Here is a 27,210-nt window from a genome sequence, read left to right as displayed (position 1 = left end):
GCTCACGGCTGGTGAGTGCAGCGGCGGTGGTGGGAGCCTCTCCTGCCTCTATGGCAGCACTAAGTTTGTCTGACTGATGGCTTCAGTCAGACATCCTCCAAGGGCTCCCAGACTGCGAGAGGGCACAGGCCGGGCTGAGGGGACTCCCCCCCACCCCCTGTACGAATTTCATGCACCGGGTCTCTAGTTGACTAATAATGCCTCCTGACTGACAGTGGTAGAGTGCCTATTACATATGGGCCTTGTGGCCATAGTATTTACGTGTAAAGATATGGTTATCATCCCCATTTTACAGATGAGGAAACTGAGGCTTCGAATGGTTAGAGACCATATAGCTAGTGTTTGGCAGAGCAGGAAGCAGTGGTGAGAAAACCAGAGCAGGGCCATACCCTCAGGGAACTTCCCCAGAATCCTGTGTGATTGGGGGTGGAAACTGGCGAGTGCTGCCAAGGAGAGCAGATTATAAGCTGATCTGGCAGAGTCTGGAGGCGCCGGGGAAGAGGATGTGGGGGTTTGTGCATTCAGTGAATATTTTTTGAGCTCTGAATGTTGCATGCTGGGGACAAGGTGGCACCACTCAGTATTGGCCACCTACTTGTCCCAGAGTTGACATTGCAAGGAGATATGGTGGCTCATATGCGGGTCATCCCACTCCCAAGGTCCCACAGTGAGCCCTGGGGCAGAGCGGGCACTAACAGTGGGCTTCCCCCTCTCTTGCAGTTAGAGAAGGAGGAGCAGATACATAGTGTGGACATCGGGAACGATGGCTCGGCCTTTGTGGAGGTGCTGGTGGGCAGCTCGGCTGGAGGGGCTGGAGAGCAAGACTATGAGGTAAGCAGGGACTTGCGATGGGCCCCAGGCTGATCTCTGCCCCAGATGTCCCATCACTGCTTCCCCTGGGTGCCAGATGAGGGTGGACATGAGTCGCACTGACCACTGCCCTCTGGAGGAGCCGGTGTACAGAGGAGATAGTTATAAACAGTGCACAACAGGGAAGGGACCCGGTTGCCTTGTGGTGGCATAAACAACCAGAGGCACACACTTGTTCTAAGATTCAGTCACGCCTGGAGAGTGAAACTGCTTTACCCAGCCCCAGGGGCTCTCACAGATGTCCCTGCCAATTGAGATTTCGAATTGTGTGGGTTGCCTCTGGTAGTCACTTGATTTGTGACAGATGTTTCCAAAAAGGAATGCCTTTTGCTCTATTACGAATATTTTTAAAAGTTGGCACAATCCTTTTTTTTTTTTTTCTGGTTGAATTAATTAGAGCTGGATCGATGAGATCATAGTTAGCCAGCTAGTTAATCAACGAAATGTTTTTGGGTAAAAATAGACCTACCGTGACAAAGAGAGTTTATAATTTTAAGTGAACAAACCAGTTTTCTACAAGATTTTTTTTTTTCTTGCAGTGAGAAATTTTTTGTTTTTGTTTTTAAAGAATAGTTTTTTGATTTTTAGAGAAAGGAAGGGAGAGGGAGGGAGAGAGAAAGAGAAACATCTATTTGAGAGTGCAACATAGAGCAGCATCAATAGGCTGCCTCATTCAGGCCCCCTACCAAGGATGGAGCCGAAACCCGGGCATGTGCCCTGACTGGAAATGGAACTGGCAACTTCCTTTTGCACAGGAGGAGGCCCAACCAATTGAGCCACACTGGCCAGGGCAGAGATTGTTTTTAATTGTGGTATATTTGGCATATAATCAAATACACAGATCTGACTGTCGAGGTCAAAGAGTCTTTGACAAATGTATGCACCTGTGCAGCTGTCTCCCGAGTCAAGACGTGGAGCACTGCCAGCATCACTGAAAGTGCCCTGTGTCCCTTTAATAGTCACTCCTCCCTCCCACCATGCCCTTCCTCCCCCCACCCCCAGCTCAGGCAACCTCTGACTTCCTGTCTGTCACTATAGCTTAGATTTGCCTGTCCTAACATTTCATATAAATGGAATCGCACAGTATGTACTTCTTTTGTACGTGGCTCTTTCACTCAGCATATGGTTTTTGGAGACTTTTCCCATATTGTGACTATGCCAGTGGTCTGTTCCACTTTATTGCTGAGTCGTATTCCACTATAAACATAGACCACGATTGTTTTCCATTCTCTTGTTGGGATCTCTTGCCACTTTTTGACCATTGTGAATAACGCTGCTGCATCATTTTTGTACAAGCTTCCTTTGGAGATTTGTTTTGGTTAAATACCTAGGAGTGGTATTACAGGGTTTTAGGGTAGATATATGTTTTAACCTTATTAGAAATTGAGTTTTCCACCGTGGTTGTATCATTTTATATTCCCTTCAGCAGTATATGAGAATTCTAGTTGCTTCACATCCTTACCCATTCTTGATATTGCCGGTCTTTTTAATTTTCTAAATTTCAGCAATTCAGATGGCGTGTAGTGGTATTTTATTGTGGCTTTCATGTGCATTTTCCCAACCATTTATGACATGTAATAAGTACCTTTCATGTACTTATTAGTCGTTCATTTATCTTATTTTTTTTATTAGGTTGTTTGTCTTTTTGTCATGGGCATTAACTCTGTATTTTTTTCAGTCTCTTTTTTCAGATATATGTATTGCAGATTTTTCCCCAAGTCTGTGACTTGCCTTTTCATTACAGTGCCTCTGATGAAGTCCAATCTATCCAGGGTTGTTTTGTTTTTTTAATACTTAGTACCTTTTGTGTCCTATAAGAGATATTTTCCTGTCACAAAGTAATGATGATAGTGCCAGTATTAGTTTCCTATTGCTGCTGTAACAAATTGTCACAAACTCAGTGGTTTAAAACAACACACATTTATGATCTTACAGTTCTGGAGGTAGTTGTCTAATATCACTCTCACCGGGCTAAAACCAAGGAGATGGCAGGGCTGCATTCCTTCTGGAGGCTCCAGGGGAGAATCCATTTTCCTTCCTATCCCAGCTTCTAGAGACTGCCTGCATTTCTTGGCTTGTGGCCCCTTCCGCCATCTTCTAAGCCAGCGGTCGCCAACCTTTCGGACCTCATGGACCGGACCACCGGATGGCGACCGCTATAAGCCAGCAAATCACATCACTCTAATATCTGCTTCTTCATTTCTTCTCTGACTGATTCTCTTGCCTCCATCTTTCTTATAAAGATCCTTGTGATGACACTGGACCTACCTGGATAACCCAGGTAATCTCCCTATTTCAAGATCCTTAATTGAATCTGCAAAGTCTATTTTTCCATATTCACAGGTTCCAGGGATTAGGGATTAGACTGTGGGAACCTTTTGCTGGGGGCGCGGGGGGCGGGGAGAGGAGAGATGGATATTATTCTGCTTTCCACCATCTCCTGTGTTTTCTTCTAGAAGCTTTGTATTTTTAGGTTTTACACTTAGATTTCTGATCCATTGCAAATGAATTTTTGTATATTGTGTGAAGTAGGGGATGACGTGCATTTTTCATGTTTGTTGAAAATCCTTTATTTATTTATTTACTTACTTACTTTTAAATCCTTTTTGTAAAAGAGACTTCCCGCCTGGCTGGCGTGTCTCAGTGGTTGAGCGTTGACCTGTGAACCAGGAGGTTATGGTTTGATTCCTGGTCAGGGCACATGTCCAGGTTGCAGGCTTAATCCCCAGTGGGGGGCATACAGGAGGCAGCCAATCAATGATTCTCTATCATCATTGATGTTTCCATCTCTCTCTCCCTCTCTTCCTCTCTGAAATCAATAAAAAAATATTTTTAAAAAAGAGAGAGAGAGACTTCCCTTTTCCCATTGAATTGTTTTGGCTCTTTTGTTGACAATTAATTGACCATATCTGTAGAGATTTTTTTTCTGTGTTCTCTGTTCCATTGATATTTATGTTTATTTTGTTGTTGTTAATCCTCATACAAGGATATTTTTCCATTAATTTTTAGAGAGAGAGTTGGTAGGGGGAGAGAGAGAGAGAAACATCATTGTGAGAGAGACATAGTGATTGGTTGCCTCCTGCACACGCCCTCATCGGTCTGGAGATCAAACCAAAGTATGTGCCCTTGACTGGAATCAAACCCAAGACCCTTCAGTCTGTGGGCTGATGCTCTATCCACTGAGCCAAACCTGCTAGGGCTAACTTTTTTTTTTTAATCTTCGCCTGAGGATATTTTTTCCTTTGATTTTTTTTAGAGAGTGGGAGGGAGGGAGAAAGGGAGGGGGGAGAGAGAGAGAGAGAGAGAGAGAGAGAGAGATTGATTGGTTGCCTTGTGCATGCTCCCTGACCTGGCCGGGGATCGAATCTGTAACTTAGGTTCATGCCCTTGACCAGGAATTGAACTTGAGACACTGGTGAGCAGGCGACGCTCTAACCACTGAGACACTGGCCAGGGCTATACGTTTATCTTTATGCCAGTACCACACTGTCTTAATAGAAAATATTGAAAACAGGTTGTGTTGGACTTCAAACTTTAGTCTTGATTGTTTTGGCTATTCTAGATCTTTTGCATTTATTTCCATATAAATTATAAAACCAGCTTCTCAGTAGCTTTCAGTCCTATAGAAAAGTTGCAAAAGTAGTGCAAAAGACTCCCATATTCCCATTACTCAGATTCCCCGTGTTAACACATATGTATAGTAGTCACCTCTTATCTTCATAAGTTTTAAATTGTGCGCTGAGTAGCTTCGTGAAATCTCCAACTGTCCTGTCAAGGGCATGCGTCATCCCTTTGTCCACTGTCTCCATGCCGAGTATGCTATCTGTCCGTTAGTCACTTAGTAGCCCTCCAGGTTATCAGATCAGCGGTCAAGGTATTCTGTACTGTTTTCAAGTAACCTTTATTTTCCTTAATGGGCCTAAAGCCATTCACATAACTTTTGCTATGTTAAGTATATTACTATAGTTAGTATACAGGATGGGGCAAAAGTAGGTTTACAGTTGTTTATTTGGAAAATAATACAATAATAAATAATAATAATAAACTCTATTTTGCATACTCACAACTATAAACCTACTTTTGCCCCACCCTTTATTGTTATAATTGTTGTATTTTATTAGTAGTTATTCTTATTGTGCCTAATTTACAAATTAAACTTTATCATAGCTTTGTATGCATAGAAATATAGGGTTTGGTGCTATCCAGGTTTCAGGCATCCACTAGGGGTCTTGGAATGTTTTCCCCATGCATAAGAGGCACTACTGTATGTATTTATTTTATACATCGTTTTTACTTACTGAAAGTAAGTTGCATACATGATGTTCCTTTATCCCTTTATCCCACTCCAGTGGATATTTCCTAAAAACAAAGACATTTTCTAACTTAATCTCAGTACAAGATTAGGAAGTTATCATTGATATAGTATTCTATCATCTGATCTTAGACATTATTCAGATTTCCTTCATTATCCCAATATAGTGATCTTTATAGCAAAGCAAATCCAAAGTACAGTATAGGAAGCATAGTTAATGACATTCTAATAACTGCACACGGTGCCAGGTGGATACTAGAAATATCAGGAGGAACATTTTGTCAAGTACATAATTGTCTAAACACTATGCTGTACTCCTGAAACTAATATAAAATAAATTGAATGTAAACTGTAAGTGAAAAAGTTAAAATATAATAATAAAATTTAAAAGAGAAAATTCAGAATCATGCATTGCATTGACTTGTCACATCTTCTTTGTATCCTTTCATTGGGAACAGTTCCTGCGACTATCTTTGTATTTCATGCCATTGGCATTTTTTTAAACTATATTTTGATTGATTTCAGAGAGGAAGGGAGAGGGAGAGAGAGATAGAAACATCGATGAGGACAGAGAATCATTGATTGGCTGCCTCCTGCACGCCCCCACTGGAGATCAAGCCCAGGAATTGACCCTGACATCCTGGTTCATAGGTCGACGCTCAACCACTGAGCCATGCCAGCCAGGCGCCATTGACATTTTTGAGGAATGGAGGTCAGGGGATTTTGTGAAACGTCACTCATTGTACAAAACGTCTGATGTTCCCTCATGATTAAATTAGGTTATACACTTTGGGTCCGAATACCACAAAAGTGATGTTGTGTTCTTCTCAGTGCATCAGATTGTGAGGCACATGCTACTTGCTTCATTACTGATGATGCTAACTGATCGTTTGGTTAAGGTTGTATTATGTGAAGAAATACTTTGAGACTATATAAATATCTTGTTACTCCTCAAATTGTACTTACTAGTTTTAACACCTATTATTGATTCTTGCCTAAATTATTGATGCTGTTTAGTATTTAAAAAAGTTTCCATTTGTTGATAGCATAATAAAAATACAATTGATTTTGAATACTGACCTTGTATCTTGTGACTTTGATAAATTCACTGTTAATTCTTATAGGAGAATCCCTTGGGATTTGTGGAGATCCCTTGGGGTTTTCTACATAGACAGTCATATTGTCTGTGAATAAAAAGTTTTCCTCCTGCCAAAACCGGTTTGGCTCAGTGGACAGAGCGTCGGCCTGCGGACTGAAAGGTCCCAGGTTCGATTCCGGTCAAGGGCATGTACCTTGGTTTCGGGCACATCCCCAGTGGGGGGTGTGCAGGAGGCAGCTGATCGATGTTTCTCTCTCATCGATGTTTCTAACTCTCTATCCCTCTCTCTTCCTCTCTGTGAAAAATCAATAAAATATATTAAAAAAAAACAACAGTTTTCCTCCTTTCATTGCTTCATGCTTTTCTCTTTTCCTTTTTCTCATTTTATCACACTGACTAGTATCTCTAATATAGTGTCGAAGAGAAGTGCTGAGAGTGGGCATCCTGGTCTTGTTCCTGATCTTAGGGGGAAAGTGTTGAGTCTTCCTGATCTTAGGGGGAAAGTATTGATGTCACTTCAGTAAATCCTCACTTAACCTAGTCAATAGATTCTGTGACTATAAGCGAAAGGACATGACATTGTAACAAAACCAATTTTACCACAGGCTAATTGATATCAAAGACAGTTTTCTGAGATTTGAGTACATTGACCCTGGCAACACATCAACATTCTAAAGAAACAATGTTATTCGAAGACCTGCTGTACAAGTCAAGTGTAAGGCACACATTGTAATAGGTAATGCCATTTTCTACAAAAATCAACATATTATTTTATTTTTTAATTCTCACCAGAGGATATATTTTCCTTTGATTTTCAGAGTGGAAGGGAGGGAGAGAGACAGAGAGAGAAACATCTATTGGTTGCCTCCCACTTGTGCCCAGGAATGGAGCCTGCAACGAGGTATGTGCCCTTAACCGGAATTGAACCTGGGACCCTTCAGTCCGTGGGCCGACGCTCTCACCTCTGAGCCAAACCAGCCAGGACAACATATTCTTTTTTTCGCCCTTCAAATTCTACAAAGGCTTCCACATCTCCAAAAGATGTGTAAGCATTTGAGGCTAACACATCCAGAGAGTAAAGGCTTAATCCTGGAACCTTAAAGATAGTGTTGGGTAACAAAACAGCCTGATAACAGAGTAGTTTTCTTTTTACAAGGAATGGGAGGAGAGTATATTCAGAGGAAATCTACCTCTTGGTATGGGTAGCAGCCACCAACCACAGTTTGAGTTGCCCCTTACTTTTAGTCACTAGATGATAAACTCGGCTCCTCTATCAGCTCAAAATCAGGCCTTTTTAAACAATTATAGTCAAGGCAAGAGAGAAAGTTTCTCTTCTGTATAATTTTCTTTGTCTTTGCTGTTCCCTTTTCATAATCAGAGTTGAGCACAAAAAGACATCTAGTCGTAGCCTATGCTTTTCTTAGCAATAGGCTTTTGTTTTCTAATTTCACAGCTTGTCAGTTAGAAAGAGACTAAGTAACAATATACTAAACTAAAATTGGCTCACTGCATGAGCCTGTTTATTGTTTCCTCAGCGGGAAGGCCGGCATTAGGCTGACCCAGAGCTGATCTGGAAGCTTAACAAAGAGTGCTAGGTTGGCACGTCTTGGTTCTTTTGGACTTGCACTCACAATTGCGATATGATTGCTGCTGCTCCGTCCATCACCTGTAGCGTCCAAAGCAGGAATTGGGGAAAGTGGGATGGCAGAGGTTCAGTGGCTCTCCCCATCCTCTGGTTCTTTAATGAGGAAGGAAAAAGCTTTCTCAGAAGTCCCCACACAAGCCTCCCTCTTCATATCACATTGGCCAGAAGTGGGTCACGTGTACATCTTCGGGCCAGCCATCGGCAGAGGGAATTTGATTGCTTTGACCAATCATGATTCATCCCTTAGTGTAGGGTGTGAACTCTTTGATTCTTTTTCAAAATTGCCTGGTCAGTTTTGATTATTATGTGTTCCTTCATCATCCTGTCCATTTATTTCTTTAAACTATTAAAAATAATTTTATATTGTATGTTTGATATTTTCAATATATGCAGCCTTTGTGGGTCTGATCTGCACTTTGTGGTTTCTGCTGATCCTATGTCATGGCAGCTTGTTTCCTCATGCCTCGTGTGTGTGTGTGTGTGTGTGTGTGTGTGTGTGTGTGTGTGTTAACTTCGGTTCTTTGGGAACGTATCTATGGGAAATCTTGGAGGACTGGGTTTGAAGTACATTCCTCCAAAGAGTATTTGCCAAGGTGTCAGGTGACACTGTGTACATGGGACCACTTAAAATGTTCGGCTTGTGTTTTTCCATGCAGATAGCTAGTATGAGTTTTTGCTCCAAATCCTTGAGAGTACAAACTCACGATCAGGAGTTGTCCACAGATAAATTTTCATCTTCTCTCTGCTGTCCTCCAGAGCTCAGGCTCCCCCTCTCTCCCTAGGCATATTTCCCCTGATCTCATGGAGGAGGAGCCCAGCTCTATGTGATTTGGTGGTGGTCTCTGAGATACTGTTTTTCCCTGCTTGGAGCGCAGGCTTGGTCTTCTATTCCCCGCTGCCACCACCCCCAAGGGCCCTTTAAATCAAGCTCTGTGTGCCACCCAGGGTCAGCACTAGGACAAAAACCACATCAGTGCCACCCACCGTATCAGTCAGGGTCCTACCAGGAGACTGAAACCACACCAGTTATGTTAACAGGGAATTAGTAACTGATGAGGCAAGAAGACTAAGGTGTGATGAAGAAGCAAGTGCAGGGAGCAGCTGCCTTTTGCTCCCCCTAGGGTTGGGGGAACAAAAGGAAAAGGTAGGAATGATTGAAACAGAGATGTTGGAGGTTGGGTTCCATAGAGCTGAAACTCCGACCCTGAGAGGGGCTGGATGAGGCGGGTTCTGCAAGTGCTAGGAAGCTGCGAACTGGACTGCTCTGCTGCCCCGGGAAGGAGCACTTGGAGACGCAGAGGTGTGCCTGGGGTGATGCTCACAGGATCTACCAGGAGCAGATCCTCCACTCTCCTCCAGTCTTGCAGCCTGTCTCTAGCTCCCCCTGCTGGCAGCGCCCGATAAGGAGCAGTTGGAGACGCAGAGGTGTGCCTGGGGTGATGCTCACAGGATCTACCAGGAGCAGATCCTCCACCCTCCTCCAGTCTTGCAGCCTGTCTCTAGCTCCCCCTGCTGGCAGCGCCCGATAAGGAGCAGTTGGAGAAGCAGAAAGGTCCAGGCTCCACTGGGTGGGTTTGAGCTGCGAGAACCACTTAGTAACTGGCACAGCTCTCTCATTTCTGGCCTCTGGTAACTCTGCTCGCCTTCCCATTGGCCCAGCCTTGCATTTCCAAAAGGTGTTTGAATACTGTGCCAGTCATTGTGAATCTTCTCTGCTGGGAGGGTTCGTTCCTTAGGTCGCGTAGCCCTGCCATATGGCCAAATATGGAAGGCTCGATGCAAGAATTTAAGAAGGATCATTCAGATCTGAACATAGAAGGCTTCCTCTGGGACCTGTGTCAGGGAAGGACTGACCGGAGGCCCAGAAACAAGAGAAGAGTCTAAAGACCTTGACGCAGGTCAGGGCCTGAGCTGGATCTGGCGACTCCCTAGCTTTCTCTCAGGCACCCTGCCCTCTTCCCAGCCCCTAGGATGCATCATTTAAAGGAGCCAGCCTCATTTATTGTGCCCTCTCCCAGGTCCTTCTGGTCACCTCGTCTTTCATGTCCCCTTCTGAGAGCCGAAGTGGCTCCAACCCCAACCGTGTTCGCATTTTTGGGCCTGACAAGTTGGTCCGGGGAGCAGCTGAGAAGCGCTGGGACCGAGTCAAAGTTGTTTGCAGCCAGCCCTATAGCAAGGTACTTAGGGTGGGAGCTGGGAGTGCAGGGTCCTTGGTCGTGGGTGAGGAGAGAGCTGAGGGGCCAATATTGAGTCACAGAGGTCTGGGAGCACTGGACAGCTGGTATCCCCATGGGACCATGAGGAGGCTTTCCCTGAAATGGGTTTGAGTTCCCCCTCATATGAGGCTTTGTTTCCTGGACGATGTCTTGGACAAGTGAACTGTAGGACCTCAGGGGGGAACTGGAGGAGGGGGACAGCTGACTTGTTGGAGCGGTGGTCTAGGAGAGTGGGCCTTGGAGCTAACATCAAGAGAATGAAGTCAGACACTGGGTTTAAGATGGCTTCACCACTTCTTACTGCGTGACTCTGGGCAGGTGACGTAATCTTTCTGGTCTCAGTTTCCTGATCCTTATGGGTTGCTGTGAGTTAGGATGCTAAGCTGTGATAGCAAGACCCAAGTGGTAATGACACCACACAGTAGAGGTATCCTCACGCGGGGAACTGTCCTGGGGGGTGTTAGACTGGTCATCCAGGGACCCAGGTTCCTCCCATCTTATGGCTCTGCATCCAGCTGGCAGAGGGGGAAGGGCCTGGAGCATTTCTGTATTCCCGAAGTGGCAGGCAGCACTCCCTCCTATTCCATTTGCCCATTGCTTATTTGGCAAACGGGACTAATGCATGTAAAAGGGCTCAGAGCTGTGCTGACCCACAGTTAGGGCTCCATAACAGTTGGCTGTTATTATTGTCCACAGTGTCATACACACATCTTCCTAGATGAGGCAAGAGCCAGAGAGAGGGTTCCCTAAGTTAAAGGGCTTTAGTCCTTGGCCAGGTTCCCCGACTCCAGCCCCTTCTTTCCCAGGACTCCCCCTATGGCCTGAGTTTTGTGCGGTTTCACAGCCCTCCAGACAAAGATGAGGTAGAGGCTTCACCCCAGGTAAGCTTTACCCACTACCCCAGAGCCTTCGCCCTACCTCTTCTCCCCACCTGCCAACAGTCCACACCCACCGCACTGACCTTGTGGGATCTTAGAAGGTGACCAAGCTTGGCCAGTTCCGTGTAAAGGAGGAGGATGAGGGTGCCAGCTCCCTGAGACCGGGGGCCCTCTTCTTCAGCCGGATCAATAAGACATCCACTGGTGAGTGTGGAAAACCTGAGGCCTGAGTTAGTACAGAGTTGGGACCTAGACTCCTGGGTCTGAGGAGGCTGGGGGCCTGGCCTCCTGGGTCTGAGGCGGGGAGGAGAATACCCCTCTGTCACATGGATAGGAGCTGAAGGGCCCAAGGGCCCAGTCTTATTATAGTTCCACTTTCTCCCTCTGTAGCCACAACCAGTGACCCAGCAGGACCCAGCTATGCAGCTGCCACACTGCAGGCCTCAAGTGCCACCTCCTCAACCTCTCCAGCCTCCAGGCCAGTCGGCAGCACCTCCAAGGTGAGATCATCAGACCCTGACGGGTGGAGGAGGAGGAGAGAAGCTAGAGGCCTCATTTCATCTCACCCCGCTTAGCCTCAGGAGTCCCCCAAAGGGAAGAGGAAGTTGGATTTGAATCAAGATGAAAGGAAGACCCCCAGCAAACCGTCAGCCCAGCCCTCACCACCTGCCCGAAAGAGACCCAAACGTGAGCAAAGTGGATTCCTTGTTCCCACGGGGGCCTGTGTTCCTGTGTCGTAGGGGTGGAGAGGACTGGGGGCTGGGACTCTGGAGCTGAGGGAGGACGGGCGAGGGGTTTAGTCCCAGCAGTGCTAACTGAACCTGCTCTTTGGCTTCCGCAGTGCTTGCACCCACCTCTACCCCTGCCACTGCCTCAGTCCCTGCCCCAGCACGGGGGGCAGTGCCAGGGAAGCCCCGAGGAGAAGGCAAGGAGCACAAGGGACCCCGAGCTGGCCCGCAGGAGATGGGGAAGATCCTTAAGGGCGTGGTGGTGGTGCTGAGTGGCTTCCAGAACCCCTTCCGCTCGGAGCTCCGGGACAAGGCCCTAGAGCTCGGGGCCAAGTATCGGCCAGACTGGACTCCAGACAGCACCCACCTCATGTAGGCCTGTGACCTCCTCCTTCCCACCTTCCTGCTACCACGGCTTCGCCTCTGTCTCCACCTTGCTTTCTCTCTCTCTCTGCCTGTCTGCCTGGATGTGTCTCTGTCTCTTCAGTTCTCTGTATGGATCCTCTGCCTCGTTTTCTCTGATTTGTACATCTTTCCTTCTGACTCCCTGTTTCTCCCATATCTGTTTCTTTTTCTCTCTTACTCATCTTTTCTTCCTCTCTCTGTCCTCCTTGTCTCCCTCTTCTCTTTTATCCCTCAGATCACACCTGACTGACACCCTCCATTCTGCTCCCCACAGCTGTGCCTTTGCCAACACCCCGAAGTACGGCCAGGTCCTAGGCCTCGGAGGTCGCATTGTGCGTAAAGAGTGGGTGCTGGACTGTTACCGCACGCGGCAGCGGCTGCCCTCCCGGAGGTGAGGCCTCCCTGCACACCTGTGGTATACGCACGTATATGCACACACACATACTACCCTGCTCCTCGTCCCTGCGCTGGGCAAAGCCAGGGATCCGGAGAGGAATCAGACGGAGCCTGCTAGTGGAGAACACAGGTGGGCCCGGACCGGAGTGAGCTGACTTCTGAGAGAAGGAAGGGCATGGGCTAGGAGTCGTGGAGGAGGGAGAGAGGACTTGCCTGGGGGGCTCACGCGGGCTCTGTGAAGTCCGCTTAGCAGAGAAGGAAAGGACATTGCAGGTTAGAGAAACAGCATCTGCAAGGACCTAGGGGCGGAGAACAGAGTGTTGGGCTTGTTTAGATTAATTTAGGTAATTTTTAAATTTATTTATCTTTATTGTTGAGGGTAGATTCATTTAAAGCAAGACCCTGAAGCCCCTGCTTGGTGCCAGGCTGGCCCATGCGATGCGGGGCACCCAACCATCCGGTCCTGCCTTTGACAAGGCCTCTCACTCTGATGAGGGGCCAGACTTGTTACAAAACAGTAGGGGTCCTGGCCGGTTTGGCTCAGTGGTTAGAGTGTTGGCCTGTGGAATGAAAGGTCACAGATTCGATTCCAGTCAAGGGCACATACCTTCGTTGCAGGCTTGGTCCCGGAACTGGTTGGGATCCTTGTGGGAGACAACCAATCGATGTGTCTTTCTCACATCGATGTTTCTCTCTCTGTCTCTCCCCCTCCCTAAAAAAAAATCAATGGAAAAAATATCCTCAGGTGAGGATTAACAAAAAAACAAACAAATAAAAAACAGTATGGATGCCCGGTGGTATGACTCTGTGGTTGAGCGTTGACCTACGAACCAGACAGCGGTCACCAACCGGTGGTCCGCGGACCATTGGTGGTCCGTGAGATCTGAAAGGTTGGCGACCGCTGAACCAGAAGATCACGGTTCAGTTCCTGGTTAGGGCCCGTGCCTGAGTTGCAGGCTCCATCCCCAGTAGGGGGCGTGCAGGACGCAGCCCATCAATGATTCTCTTTCATCATTGATGTTTCTGTCTCTCTCCCTTCCTCTCTGTAAACCTTCCTCACTGAAATTAATAAAATATATTTTTAAAAATAAGATTTAAAAAAACATATGGAGGAAGACCCAAGGAGAAACCGCAGTTGTGTAGGGGTCTTCAGGGATGAGAAGAGGTTTACCAGGCTGAACAGAGAGCCTGCTGAGTGGAGGAGCCAAAGTTGGGGTCAGCCTGGTGTCTGCCCCGAGGAGGTGCAGGGGGGCTCCGCTTCTGCGGGGGGCAGGAAGTGGCAGGAAGATGCGGCCGGGGCAGCAGGAGCCATGGAAGGCTTTGGAGCTGGGGAAGGACAGGGTCAGATGTGAGGCCCGTGGATCGGAAGGAGACTTGTGTTATACTCCGTGGGAGAGAAGACCTGAGTGTGTTCAGAATGGGGCTGTGCCTGCTGTATTTGCGAGACTCTTTATTGGGGAGAAGCTGGAGGTGGAGGTGGAGGCTGAGAAGTGGTGGGATCAGCTCAGAAAGGACTTCTAGCGAGGGCCAGGGCAGGGCTCTGTCCAGCTCCACAGACCCCACATCTACAGCTCGGGAATCCAAACACCTCTGGAAGCCAAAAGTGTTTTTCTGGATTTGGCGCAAACACACTGGCTGCATGATCATCCTGAGCTGATGCGAGGCTATTTATGACCTTTATTCCATTAAGTATGTCATATTGTTTACAGAACTATTCATGGGTTTGATTTACAGGGCACTTCCTCCTTCCCCACAGATTGGTATGAAACAATCTATATATCTCTAAAATCTGAAAATTTCAAAATTCTGAAACCCACCTGGCTCCAAGGGTCTCTGAGCAGCAGGGAGCCGTGGAAGGTTTGGGAGGGGGAGGGGCAGGCTCTGTTTCGAGGGCTGGAGTTATTCTCCCTGTGCCTTAGTTTCCTCATCTGTAAAATGGGGCTAAGATACCACCTACCTCAGGATTCCGTGACTCCACATTTGTCAAGTGTTTGGAATAGTGCCTGGCACATAGGAAATCCCGTATAAGTGTCGGCTGTTGTTATTATTAGAACTAGGAGAATTCTTTTCCTGGAGTGTCAGCAGCTTAAGGACCATGAATATAGTGCCAAGGTCTTTAAAAATGTAGTTGCTTTTGGGAATTTTCCCTTAATTTCTAGGCATTCTCCCAAAGAGAAACTGACTTTGATTCTCAAAGGGGAACATTATTTCTGATTTTCTTTTTCTTTCTGAAATGGGGCACTTCTTCCGCAAGAGGAGGGAGGGCAGCCAGGGGGAGCTCTGGTCTCCTGTGTGGGTGGCTGGGGTGACGGGGTCAGTGGCGCCTTCCAGAGCGGGAAAGCGAGGCAGCTGGGAGAGTGGCCATGGTGTGACCCTGAGCACCCTCCCTACAGGCCCCAGAGGACAGGACATCCTGTTTGTCTGAGGCCTGATTCCTTCCCCAGGTACCTCATGGCGGGGCCAGACTCCAGCAGCGAGGACGAGGGCGGCCCTCACAGCGGCAGCAGCGGGGATGAAGCCCCACAGCTTCCCCAAAAGGTCCGCTGTCCCCTGACCAGATGTGGGAGGATGTCCTGGGGGGAGGATATGGGTCTGTTGTAGTCCCCAAAGTCTACTCCTGCCTCCTGTGGCACCCTCCCCATATACCTCCCACCCGCCCTGCCCGTCTCGTGCTCACTCACCCACTCTCCCTCCTCAGTGCCCTCAGACCAAAACCAAGGCCCCCCAGGCAGCGGGATCCAGCTCACCCCAGACTCGCGCAGCTCCAGAAGAGACCAAACCAGCCTCACCAGGGTCCCAGGAAGATGCCCACACTGAGGGGGAGTGGTCAGGTCAGAGCCTTGGGGAGGAGGGGCCGGGGGCCTGGACTCCTGGGTCTGAGGGAGGAGGAGGAGGGGGCTGAGGGCCCCCCGATAACTGGATCTGGAGATCTATTGAGGTTGGGGTTTAGGATGCCTGTGTGAGACTCCAGAGGGTTGCCAGTCTTCCCAGAAGACGGGGTCACCTTGCATTGACTAAGCTTCTGCTCGCAGAAGGACAGGACAATGGAGCGGAAGATTCTGAGGACACTGAGGATGAGCTGAGAAGGTAGCATTGGGGCTGGGGGGTCAGGGTGGGCCAGGCCTTGGGTAGAGGGGATCTGGTCTGCATACTCTTCCCCCACCCCTCTTGGCTCCCCCAGGGTGGCTGAGCAGAAAGAACAAAGGCAGCCCACTGGCCAGGGGGAGAATGGCGAGGACCCATATGCGGGATCCACAGATGAGAACACAGACAATGAGAGTCCCCCAGAGTCTCCTGACCTGCCAATTCCTGAACTCCCAGGTAGGAAATGCCCCCTCCCTCCCTCCTGAAGTGGGATCTGTCCCTCTCAGTTCTCATCTGTGACTTGCTCCAGCTAGCCTAGGATTGCTGCTACCCACTCTGGGACTTGTCTCCTCCCTACCACTGCCTGCCTTTGCCACCTCTTCGTTCTCTTAGGCCTGTTCCCTTCCCTTTCTGTCCCCCATCACAGCCTCCATCACAGCCCAGCACCAGGCAGGAGTGACCACCCCCTTTGGCTCCACTCTAGGTGTGAACAGCCCCTCCCTCACATCAGAGCTTAAACCTGAAAGGCTTCAGGATTACCTGGAAGGCTTTTAAAATCTGCAGATGCCCAGTCTCCCCCTGAACCCCTCAGTTCAGTTTTTGTTTGGGGTGGGGCAGTGGAAAAGCAATGAGACCAACCAGATGAAGAAGTGGCCGGTTCGCCAGTTGCTGACCCAGCCAAGCTTATTAAGTGGCAACAGCCCATTTGTGACTTGAGAGAATGAGGGGCTCTCTGTGAGGGCTCTGGTAGGGAAGGAACTGTTTGTCCCTTCTCCCTGGCCCCTCGGCCCTTTGATGGCCGACGGCAGGTGCCAGGGAATTGGGAATCATGTAAGGAGCACATTACAATCAGTGGAGTTGTGTCTTTTACCATTAAAGAAAGCAACAACGAAAAACCAGGCTCTGCTGGGCCGGTTGAACCGCTTGTCCTCATTGCCCAGCCGCTGCCCTGCCCTCCTGCTTTGCCTCCGTGGCTCCTGGCTGGTGCCTTGCACTCCAGGGCCTCACCTTGGCTCTTCTACCACTTCCCCAGACTTCTTCCAGGGCAAACACTTCTTCCTGTACGGGGAGTTCCCTGGGGACGAGCGGAGGAAGCTCAGCCGCTATGTCACAGCCTTCAACGGGTCAGTCGCTGGGGGTGGGCCTGGGGTGGGATTCGGGCGGGGGGCGGGGGGGGCGGTGCTGAGTTTTGAGGAGGGGTGTGGTAGGTTGTGGGAAGGAAGGCAATTGGGAGGTGGGGAAGGGCGAACCCTGCAGGATGGGCACAGGCCACAGAGTTCGGTGGCAGCCCTGCTGCGTAGCTTCCCCTAGGCTTTCTCTAAGGCGAGGCTCCCGGCCACCCTCCTGAGAGGATTAGCCCAGTGGGAGCTGTCAGGATTGTGGCTGTGGTGAGGCTGGCACCTGGGACAGTGGGGGATCCACAGGCAGCCTCTAGGGCACATAGGTGGGGACAGGAGAGGACGGCCTTTGAGAATGGTTGGGGAGTGGGATGTCAGCAGAGGGGACACCGATTCTCGGCCTCTTTTCTTCTCCCGCTAGGGAGCTCGAGGACTATATGAGCGACCGGGTCCAGTTTGTGATCACGGCACAGGAGTGGGACCCTAGCTTTGAGGAGGTGAGTTCAGAGGGGCCGGGAAAGGGAGACCCAAACTTCCCTTGAATCTCCTCTATCCCCTCCTCTCTCACATGTGTCCCCTGCCCCCCTGCAGGCCCTGATGGACAACCCCTCCCTGGTGTTCGTCCGCCCGAGATGGATCTACAGTTGTAACGAGAAGCAGAAGTTACTTCCTCACCAGCTCTATGGGGTGGTGCCCCAGGCCTGAAGTATGTGCGCGCGCACACACACACACGTTTAATAAAGCTGACATGGCTTGGAGCCACTGCCTCTCTCACTCAGGAGTTTCCCAGAAATTCTAAGAGGCTCCCAGCTGCGTCTTCTGTTTGGTTTTTGCTTCCCCTCTGAGAGGCAGGTCTCTGAGCTGCCTGAGACTCCTGGCCTGGGGTCCTGGAGAGAGTGAGGGGCTCTCTCTGAGGGCTCTGGTAGGGAAGGAGCTGTTGGTCACTTCTCTCTGGCCCTTCAGCCCTGTGGGAGCAGGCGCCAGGGAACTGGGAATGGCACTCAGCTGGTTCTGACTCTCGGGGGTCAGGGTGTGCCTGGGTCTTGGTTGTCCCTCTGTGGGTCCTGGGCTGGAGGTCTGGATGCTCTCTGAAGTCTCAGCTCCCCTGCCAGGGATCTCTCCCTTTCCACAGGGTTTTCAGGAGTCGCTCTGTAACTCACAGCATGGTTTCACATCGCCTCATGTGGGAGGTAGAATGGGGGAAGGGGCATTTTAACCAATCCACCCAAATCCTGAACCCCCTTCAAGGCTCCATACACTTAAGGTCGGAGCTGAGCTGGTGTTTAGAGAATCGGGACAGAAGATGGGGTGTCGTTCTAGGCAGGGGCCATGCATGGACAAAGTGGGAGCTGCTAGCCTGGTGTCTGGGTGGAGCTGAAAGAGCATTGCCACCCTTGGTGAAGAGGCTGTAAGGGCGGATCTGGCTAGAAAGATGGGCACAGTCCTTGCAGCCGCAGTGTCCAGTGTGGTAGCCAAAGGACACAGGTGGCTATTTAAATTACAATGAAATGAGACCTGGCCTAGCTCAGTGGTTAGAGCATCGACCCTTGGACAGAGGTGTTTTGGGTTCAATTCCCGGTCAGGGCATGTACCACGATTGCAGATTTATCCCTGCCCCAGTCTAGGCACGTGCAGGAGGCAACCGATCGATGTGCCTCTCACATTGATATTTCTCTGTCCCCTCTTCCTACCTCTCTAAAAGTCAATGGAAAAAAATATCCTTGGATGAGGATTAAAAAAAAAATTACAGTGAAATGAAAGGAAAAATTCACTTCCTCACACTGGCCCCACTTCAGTGCTCTGGCCACTGCCCTGGACAGCACAAGCGTTTCCATCCCTGAGGGCAGCAGAAGCACGGCTGTCGACACCAGGCCGAGAATCTTGGACTTTTCCTGGGGGTATGGGGTCAGGAAGGGGTTTGAGCAGCACAAAGGGCTGGGTCATCTGGGTATGAGATCTGCCCTTTGGATAATCTTTTCTTGGACATTCCAAGCCCATTCCCAGCTTTGCCCCATCAACTAACCAAGGGCCACCAATCTTAATTCTTTCTCTTTGTTGACCTTTGCTTTTTCATCTGTAAGGTGAAGGTGGTATTAGATTCTGCATCCTTTTTCATTCATTTCATACATGTACTGACCACTCACTATATTACTTCCTCTTGTTGCTGTAACAAATTACTACCAACTTAGTGTCTTAAAACAACACAAATTTATATTCCAGGTCTGAAGTCAGAAATGGGTCTCACTGGGCTAACACATCACGGTGTAGGCTGGCCTGCATTCCTCTGGGGCTCCAGGGGAGACAGTGTCTTGGCTTTCCAGCTTGTGGCAGCTGTTCACATTCCGTTCCCCTTCCATAGGCAAAGGCCAGGCAAGTCTTTCTCATGCACATCGTCTCTCGGACCCAGAATCTTTTGTCTGATTCTTCCACATTTAGACTCGGATGATTATGTGGAGCCCACATGGATAATCTGGGATAATCTCCTTTTTTAAGGTCAACCAATTAGCAACCGTAATTCCTTCTGCTGCCTTAAGTCTCCTTTGCCACATTCCATATCCATCGGTTCCAGGGATTAGGATGTGGACATCTTTGGGAGGCCTTGTTCTGCCTACCATACCCACTGTGAGTGGGACACGGGCTGCAGTGTGAAAAAACACACAAGCCCTCACTCCTGGGCTGACATTCTGCTGGGGAGAGACAGTGAGTGTGTTGCAGTGTTGGGCAGGGGCAAATGCTGTGAGAGCAGAGAGCAGGGCAGTGTTGCACACAGAGTGACAGGGCCAGGTGGAGGTATTAGATAGAGTCATAGGAGAAGGCATCTTAGGGGACTTCCCCTTCTGCAGGGCCTTGGGAAACGGGTCCTGGGAAACTGGTCCAGGCAGAGGAAAAGCAACTGCAAAGACCCTCTGGCAGGACATGTGCAAGGAGCAGCCAGGCATCCGGGTGTCAGGAGACCTAGGGTCCACTCTGAATCAGCGCTGCCCTCCCCACCCCTGCCCCGCCTCCTTATTGTTTGATTGCAGACCAGTCTCATCTTGTAAGATTGGACCAGATAAATGAGTTTGTGCCCTTGAACCTTTGAGGTGGTGTGTTTGCTACAGAGGAACTCTTCCCGGACAGCTCTGTATGTATACATGGACACAAGTCATGCTGTCAGGTTTGGAGGAGGGACAGGAATCCTTACCTATACCCAGCCCCACCCCCTCCAGATCTTGCTGAGTAGTCTACAGCTCATTTCCATTTACCTGCTTGATTCTACCTCTTATGCTGGAGCCTGCACAAACCATCTCTCAGTCCATCCTTCACACCTTTCACGTTTCAGCTCAAAACATTGTCTGCTCAAGAAGGCCTTTCCTGCCCTCGCTGGTTTGGCTCAGTGGATGGAGCGTTGGCCTGGGGACTGAAGGGTCCTGGGTTTGATTCCGGTCAATGGCATATGCCCGGGTTGCAGGCTTGATCCCCAGTAGGGGGCATGCAGGAGGCAGCCCATCAATGATTTGCTCTCATCGATGTTTTTATCTCTCCCTCTCCCTTCCTCTCTGAAATCAATAAAAATGTATTTTAAAAAAGAAGGCTTTTCCTAACCTCTAGAATAGTATATGTTAGGTATACACTCTTATTATGCTGTATCATATCTCTAACTTGATTTGTTTATGGTCAAACTTACCAGTCTCTTCCTCTATAATTTGCTCTTTTTGTGTCTTAAAAATACTTTCTCTATTTCTGAGGTTACTAAGATATTCTCCTATATTTCCATTTAAATGAGTGTTGTGCTTCAAATTTAGATCTTAACTCCCTAGAAACTAGCTTTTGTGTATGGTGTGAGGTAGGGATCTGTATTAGTTTTCTATTGTTGCTGTAACAAATTACCACAAGCTTAATGACTTTAAATTATACACATTTATTTTCTTACAGTTCTAGAGGTCAGCAGTCCAAACTCAGTCTCTGGGCCAAAATTATGGTGGCAGCAGGCCTGGGTACCTTCTAGATCAGTGGTTCTCAACCTTTCCTAATGCCGCGACCCTTTAATACAGTTCCTCATGTTGTGCTGACCCCCAACCATAAAATTATTTTTGTTGCTACTTCATAACTCTAATTTTGCTACTGTTAATGAATTGTAATGTAAATATCTGTGTTTTCCGATGGTCTTATGCGACCCTGCTAGTGGTTCTCAACCTGTGGGTCGCGTAGAGCCTAAGACCATCGGAAAACACAGATATTTACATTACGATTTATTAACAGTAGCAAAATTACAGTTATGAAGTAGCAACAAAAATAATTTTATGGTTGGGGGTCAGCACAACATGAAGAACTGTATTAAAGGGTCGCGGCATTAGAAAGGTTGAGAACCACTGTTCCAGAGGTTCTGAGGGAGAATAATTTTCTTTTTTTTTTAAATTTCTTTATTGATTAAGGTATCACATATTTGTCCTCGTCCCCCCATTCCCATCCCACACCCCCCCCCCCCCAGAGAATAATTTTCTTGACTTTTCTAGCCTCTAGAGGCTGCCAAGTTCCTTGAATTGTGGCCCTGCATCACTCAATCTCTGCTTCCATTGTCACATCTCCTCAGTTTCCCTCTTCCCCAGATGAGGACCCTTGTGATTATATTGCGCTCACAAATAATCAGGATAATATTACCATCTCAGAATCCTTAATCACATCTGTAAAGTCCATTCTGCCATGTGTAAGCTAACATATAGGTGCTAGGGGTTAGGATGGGGACAACTTTGGGGGACCATTATTCTGCCCATCACAGGGTCCCTCCCATTTCATTTTTTTTTTTTTCACCTCAGCTAACTCACATATTAGCCTGTCCTTTCCCCACTCACCTACAGCAGGGGTCGGCAAATTGCAGTCCATAGGCAAAATCCAGCCCACTTGTTGTTTTTGAAATAAAGTTTTATTGGAACCCAGCCACAAATTCATTAATGTGTCATGAGTGTGGCTGCTTTTGCACTACAACAGCAGAGTTGAGTAGTCATGGCAGACACCATATGGCCTGCAAAACCTAAAAATATATACCATCTGGCCCTTTACAGGAAAAGTTTGCCAACCCCTGACCTACCGGTGGGGGTTGTCACGTGTCAGGACCAAAGCTCCCCACTTGTTCTTCAAAATGGACTTAAGCTTCTTTATCATTACTTGACTAGTGACCCCCCCCATCCTCACTAAACCAGGTCTATCTTATTTACTGCTGTATTCCTAATACCCTATTTAGGTCCTAGCACACAGTAGGTGCTTACTGTGTAGGATGAAGAGCAGTCCAATGTTAGCTCAATCATCTGATTTTATAGTGAGAGAAACTGGCTCTCAGAAGGGAACTGACTTGCCCAAGATGATGATGCTTGCACCCTTACAAGGGCCTTATAACACTCCCATTTTATAGATAAGAATCTGAGTCCAGAGAAGTGCCCAAGGTTGTCCGAGGCCCCCCGGCTCATACACAGTGAGTCAGGGCTGGCTCCGAAGCTAGGACTTTACCTACTATCAGCAGTATGCCCCTTGTTCTGGCTTTTATCATTTACATCTTGGGAATCTTTCCACATCGGTACACATTGAGCTGATTTCTCCCCCCTGCAGCTACACCTTCCATGCTATGGCTGTATTGTAATGAATTAGCTGGTCTCGATTGATGAACACTTGGGTTGCTTTCCATCTTTGGGCTGCAGCGAACATCCTTGTCCTTATGCCTTGTTCACATGCTTGAGTTTATTTATAGGATACATTCTTAGAAGTGGAATAGCTGACAAGAGCAGGAGTGCATTTAAGTATTTCATAGGTACAGCCAAATGGCCAAAATGGAAGCACCAATTTAACGTACGACAATGGGAGAGAGGCTGTTTCCCCACACTCCCCACCACCCCACAATGCTAGCAGACCTTGTACCTTTGCCAAATGAATATTCAGGAAAAACCGGAGCCAGTTCTTTCCCACCACAGCTCCAGGTCCATGGTCTGGGGCCGGTTAACTCTCTGTGGTTGACACATTCCCTCCCCTTCCCCAAAGAGGGTGAGCAAAGAGTTCCTCCACCTTTTAAGTGAGAGCCCAGTGGTACGCAGGAGGGGCAGGCCTCCCTGCCAGCTACAAGAGGCAAGCCTGGTTTAGAGATGCCACCAAGCTGGGCAGAGGGGGCCAGTGAGCCAAGGGGAGGGCTCACTCCCGCTCCCCCGGACTCTCCGCCTGGTGGTGGCTGCGTTGGTGAAGGAGCAGGAGGCGTCTCTGGCCAAAGGCCTGGCCGCAGCTGGAGCAGCGATGTCGTCGGGCGGTGGCCTGGCTGCTCGGCGCGGTGGGGGGGTCATGACATAGGCGATGGGCAGCCAGTTTGGAGGGGAATGAAAAAGCCTTGGGGCAGTGGGGACAAGGGTAGGGGCGGGCCTCCGTGGCATGGTGCGTGTGTCGGTGGGCAGCCAGCTTGGAGGGGTAGCAGAAGGACTTGGAGCAGTCAGGGCACGGGTAGGGGCGGGCGGGCGCGTGGGTCCAGAGGTGGGCTGCCAGCTTGGAACGGTGGCCAAAGGCCTTTGGGCAGTGCGGGCACGAGTGCGGGCGGGCGCCGCTGTGCGTGAGGCGGTGGGCTGCCAACTTGGAAGGGTAGGAGAAGGCCTTGGGGCAGTCGGGGCACGGGTGGGGGCGAGCGCCACCGTGTGCCAACCGGTGCGTGGCCAGCTTGGACGGGTACGAGAAGGCCTTGTCACAGTCGGGGCATCGGTGCGGGCGTTGGGGCGGGGGTCGCCGGCGGGGTCGCGATGGCGTCTCTGTGGATGCAGCAGGCCCTGGAGCCGACTGGTGGGCCTTCTGGGACGAACCCTGGTGGCGAGCTAGGGTACAGGAGGGCTGGTGGGCTCCTGGCTGCAGCCAACTCCCTAAATCTGGTCCAGGCTCCCCTACCCCACCCCACTTTGATATTTGAATATATCTGGGCACCTCAAGGGTCATCCTGAAATTCCTCAAATGGCATGTTTCTGCTCTCCAGCCGCTGCCATCCATCGTCCTAAGCGGTTCCACAGCATTACCTACCTGCATCCCCAAAGCGAAGGCTTTCCCAAACTGCTTCTAGTATTTTCCCAAGGGATCACCCTGAATGTTTGCATGCCATCCTCCCTGCCCCTCCTGTAATTCCCTGAGTCCTAGAAATGATCACGAAGGGTCCCGCAAAGCCAACCCAGGATTCCCCAGAACGTCACATTTTAGGGGGTCCCAAACGGTCATCACCCTGGGCTCTCAAACTTTCACCCTGAGACATTCCCGAAATGTGATTCTCTTAGCCCCATTCCTGGAGAGTGCCTCCCACCCACAGGGCCGCTCTCACCTCCGCCTTGGGTCACTGGTTCCTTGCCTGCAGGACTAGGGTCTGTGGCCTCAGCCTCCGGCTCCGCATCTCGCTCCAGCATCTTGCCGGCCCAGAAACCTAAAGGAGGGCCCAGGGAGGTGGAGGGGCGTCGCTGGTGATTATTAGGCTAATGGAGACAGGGCTGGAGGGCCTAAAATCTGGGGCCAGTCTGTTGAGGAGCCTGGTCTTATTTAAATCTGGGATCCTAAGCAAGGATGGGCGTTGCTGGAAGGCGGAGCCTAAAAGCACAATGGGCGGGGCTATGCAAATCGGACGCAGAGGCATTCCCTTGGCCGTAGACCCAGGGTTGGAGCCTTCCCGCGGAGTAGCTGGGCCTCTGAACAACTTGAACTCAGCGTTCCTGGGTGCAGGGCGGGCGGAGCCTCTGTCCAAAGTGGGCGGAGCTATGCAAATCGGACCCCAAGTCCGCGGCTCGGCAGCTCTGACCCAGGGGAGGGGCCTAAGATATCAGTGGGCGTGTCTCTCACAACTTTCCCAGGAGAGGGGCCTGAGAGCTCCGGCGGAATGTCAGGTCAAAGAGGAATCTTTACCTTTTGGCTTAGTCTCAGTCCATTGACGCCACGAGGACCGCTAAATTTCTTCCTCCTTGCTAAATGTCATCCCCGGTGTGGAGTTGAAGCCGTAGAGGGCAGAGAGGAGACCTGGAGGAAGACAGAGAAAGAATGTGGCGTGCGTCGGGATCCCAAGCGTCCGGGCCTCGGGATCATGGCATTCGGACACCAGTACACCCTCCCAAGGCTCGGGCACCGGTGCAGCCCCACCCGAACCTATGCATCAGCGTCCCAAACGACCCCACTCCGGGAGATTCTAATCCATTTCCCCAAGACCCAAGCATCTGGGCCCAGGCCCCAGCACTCTCACCTGCGGACTGCACCTCCCCGGGGGCGGGGCTGCGGGCCCCTCTCGCGGAGGCCTAGGTCGCAGCCCCGCTGCCCTCGGATGCGACGGAGTTGCACCGCACGCCGTGCACCCAGCGACCGTAGGGCAGGGCAGGGAGCGCTCGAAAGCGGCAGGGTCCAGCCTCATTTCCATTACCCCTCCTCCCTTGCGGTGCCGGTGGGGGCGTCCGTACGCAAGCGCAGTCACGGCCGGCGGAGGCTGCGGCTTGGGAGACAGAGCCGAAGGAGGGGTGGGTGCAAGGCAGCCTAGTTGGCGAGCAAGCGCAGAGCTGCGGGGCCGAAGGACAGCAGGAAAGTGTACGGAGGTTTGCGGGGCCTACGGTGGCTGACTGGAGTCAAGAACGTGCTAACAACATGATCTCGCTCATCTAGGGGAAATAATGAACAACATAGACTGATGAACAAGAACAGACCCAGAAACAAGGAGGCATGGATCAGACTGTCGGGCCTCAGAGGGAGGGTAGGGGAAGGTGGGGGTAAAGGGGAGAGATCAACCAAAGGACTTGTGTGCATGCATACGAGCCTAACCAGTGGTTAAGGACAACAGGGGGGTGGGGGCATGTGTGGGGAGGGGTGTGGGATGGGAATGGGGGGATGAGGACAAATATGTGATACTTTAATCAATAAAGAAATTTAAAAAAAAAAGAAGAACGTGCTAATAGGGAGACGCTGCGCTGAGACCTCACGGAGGCAGCGCCCCGCTTCTTTCGCAGCATTCCACTAGGAGCCCGCGAGCCGTCTCCGGAGGCAGTTTCTCCAGCAAATGCCACTGCTCAAAGCTTTCGCACAAAGTCTGGCTAATTCCGGGACAGAGGGCGGGGCGGAGCTAACGCCCAATAAAAGGCACTTGATTTGCATAGCGCCCAGGCGCCCTTCGCCATTGGGTGATTCAAGGTTCTCCGCCCCGCCCACCCCAGGGGCGGGACCCAGGGGCGTGACCGAGGGCAGCGGTCGCGAGGTGCCCAGGCCGGTGTTTCCGGAGGGGTAGGAGCCCCTGGTGCCACTCCCGGAGCGGCGTGCTTTGCAGCCTTCCGCGAGCAGTGACCGGGAAGTGCCCATAGAAATCTCCTGCACGGGTGGTTCAGCCACAAGGTCTGCGAGCCCTGGGAGCTGTGGGAGTTACCCTGGGGGGTTATTTGGGCTCTGGAGCCAGATTGCCTGGAATCTTGGCTCTGCCACTTTCTAGCTGTGTGACCTTGGGCAAGGCACTTCATTTTTCTGGGCCTCAGTTTCCTCCTGTATACAGTCCAGGTTGTTAGGATTAAATTCAGCAATCAATGGAAAGTGTTTAGAACAGTGCCCAACAAATTAGTCAGTTCTACCTCATAGAGAGAGGGTGGGCAGGGGAGGCCTTCTGCAGTGGTGATATCTGAACTGAGACCTGAAGGGGGAATCAGCAAACAAACGGATGGACGCAGGACCTTGGAGACAGAGGGCACAGCTGGTGCAAAGGCCCTGAGGTAGAATTGACTAATTTGTTGGGCACTGTTCTAAATACTTTCCATTGATTACTGAATTTAATCCTAACAACCTGTCCGGCAGGCCTTTGAGCCTTCAAGGAACAGGTTACTGGTCTAGCAATCCTGCAAAAACATCAGGAATGGGTGCCCCAGGGGTGAAGAGGTCTTATTTGGGGACCCCTCACAGTAAAGATTGCCTGAGGGTCCCCATTTTGCTGGTCCTTCCCTCCCCTGAGCTCCTGGAAGTCACCTTGTTTTAGCCCTGATGTCTGGTCCTCTCTCCCCATCCAGATTAAGGACTCACCTCTGGGCCCCCAGCTTCACCCAGCTTGAGTCAAGCATGCAGAAGACCTCAATGTGAAGAATAAATGAGTAGCCCTAACCGGTTTGGCTCAGTGGATAGAGCGACGGACCGCAGATAAAGGGTCGCAGGTTTGATTCTGGTCAAGGGCATGTACCTTGGTTGCAGGCTCGATCCCCAGGAGGGGGCGTGCAGGAGGCAGCCCATCAATGATTCTCTTTCATCATTGATGTTTCTATCTCTCTCTCTCCCTCTCCCTTCCTCTCTGAAATCAATAAAAATATTTAAAAAAGGAAGTCATAAGGAAAATATATACAGAATTTTATGCATCCATGACATCTCTAACTTTTTCTTAACCTTTTTCATATTTCTAGGCTATGCAGTTTGTGAATTTTAAAAAATGATCGCAATCTCCAGAAAAATTTCTAATATATTTACTGAGAAAAAT

At 49.9% G+C, this 27,210-nt stretch overlaps 2 protein-coding genes across 3 annotated transcripts in view; one reads left to right on the top strand and one right to left on the bottom strand.

Annotated features, from left to right (window-relative positions):
• The window catches only part of XRCC1 (X-ray repair cross complementing 1), a 29,314-nt gene extending 9,249 nt beyond the window's left edge, over positions 1–20,065 (top strand). The window contains exons 3-17 of one of the 2 annotated variants that reach the window (XM_079800378.1): positions 721–831; positions 9,945–10,103; positions 10,949–11,023; positions 11,119–11,224; positions 11,411–11,520; positions 11,602–11,707; positions 11,862–12,120; positions 12,428–12,544; positions 14,994–15,087; positions 15,248–15,380; positions 15,582–15,636; positions 15,731–15,870; positions 16,667–16,757; positions 17,173–17,248; positions 17,343–20,065. In XM_079800378.1, the coding sequence (XP_079656504.1) occupies positions 721–831; positions 9,945–10,103; positions 10,949–11,023; positions 11,119–11,224; positions 11,411–11,520; positions 11,602–11,707; positions 11,862–12,120; positions 12,428–12,544; positions 14,994–15,087; positions 15,248–15,380; positions 15,582–15,636; positions 15,731–15,870; positions 16,667–16,757; positions 17,173–17,248; positions 17,343–17,456 (1,746 nt within the window). In that variant the 3' untranslated portion in view covers positions 17,457–20,065. Of the gene's footprint in view, positions 1–720; positions 832–9,944; positions 10,104–10,948; positions 11,024–11,118; positions 11,225–11,410; positions 11,521–11,595; positions 11,708–11,861; positions 12,121–12,427; positions 12,545–14,993; positions 15,088–15,247; positions 15,381–15,581; positions 15,637–15,730; positions 15,871–16,666; positions 16,758–17,172; positions 17,249–17,342 lie in introns of both variants that reach the window. The other variant, XM_079800377.1, reaches the window with a different exon arrangement.
• Positions 20,066–21,227: 1,162 nt separating this feature from the next.
• Positions 21,228–25,445, bottom strand: ZNF575 (zinc finger protein 575). The gene is made up of 4 exons (XM_079759514.1): positions 24,964–25,445; positions 24,633–24,743; positions 24,061–24,159; positions 21,228–23,569 (listed from the first exon to the last, which is right to left on the bottom strand). The coding sequence occupies exons 3-4, from the start codon at positions 24,140–24,142 to the stop codon at positions 22,908–22,910; spliced, it is 744 nt and encodes a 247-aa protein (XP_079615640.1). The 5' UTR covers positions 24,143–24,159; positions 24,633–24,743; positions 24,964–25,445; the 3' UTR covers positions 21,228–22,907.
• Positions 25,446–27,210: the final 1,765 nt, after the last annotated feature.

Source organism: Cnephaeus nilssonii, assembly GCF_951640355.1.
Source record: "Cnephaeus nilssonii genome assembly, chromosome: 20".
Classification (NCBI taxonomy): domain Eukaryota; kingdom Metazoa; phylum Chordata; class Mammalia; order Chiroptera; family Vespertilionidae; genus Cnephaeus; species Cnephaeus nilssonii.
This window is presented reverse-complemented; position numbering and strand designations above follow the sequence as displayed.

Excerpts from the sequence above, each read along its gene's own strand:
- ZNF575 (XM_079759514.1), bottom strand. The coding sequence starts at position 24,142 with ATGCTGGAGCGAGATGCGGAGCCGGAGGCTGAGGCCACAGACCCTAGT. Across the intron at positions 23,570-24,060 it reads ACCAGTGACCCAAGGCGGAG|CTCGCCACCAGGGTTCGTCC; the intron begins GTGAGAGCGGCC and ends CCTGTACCCTAG.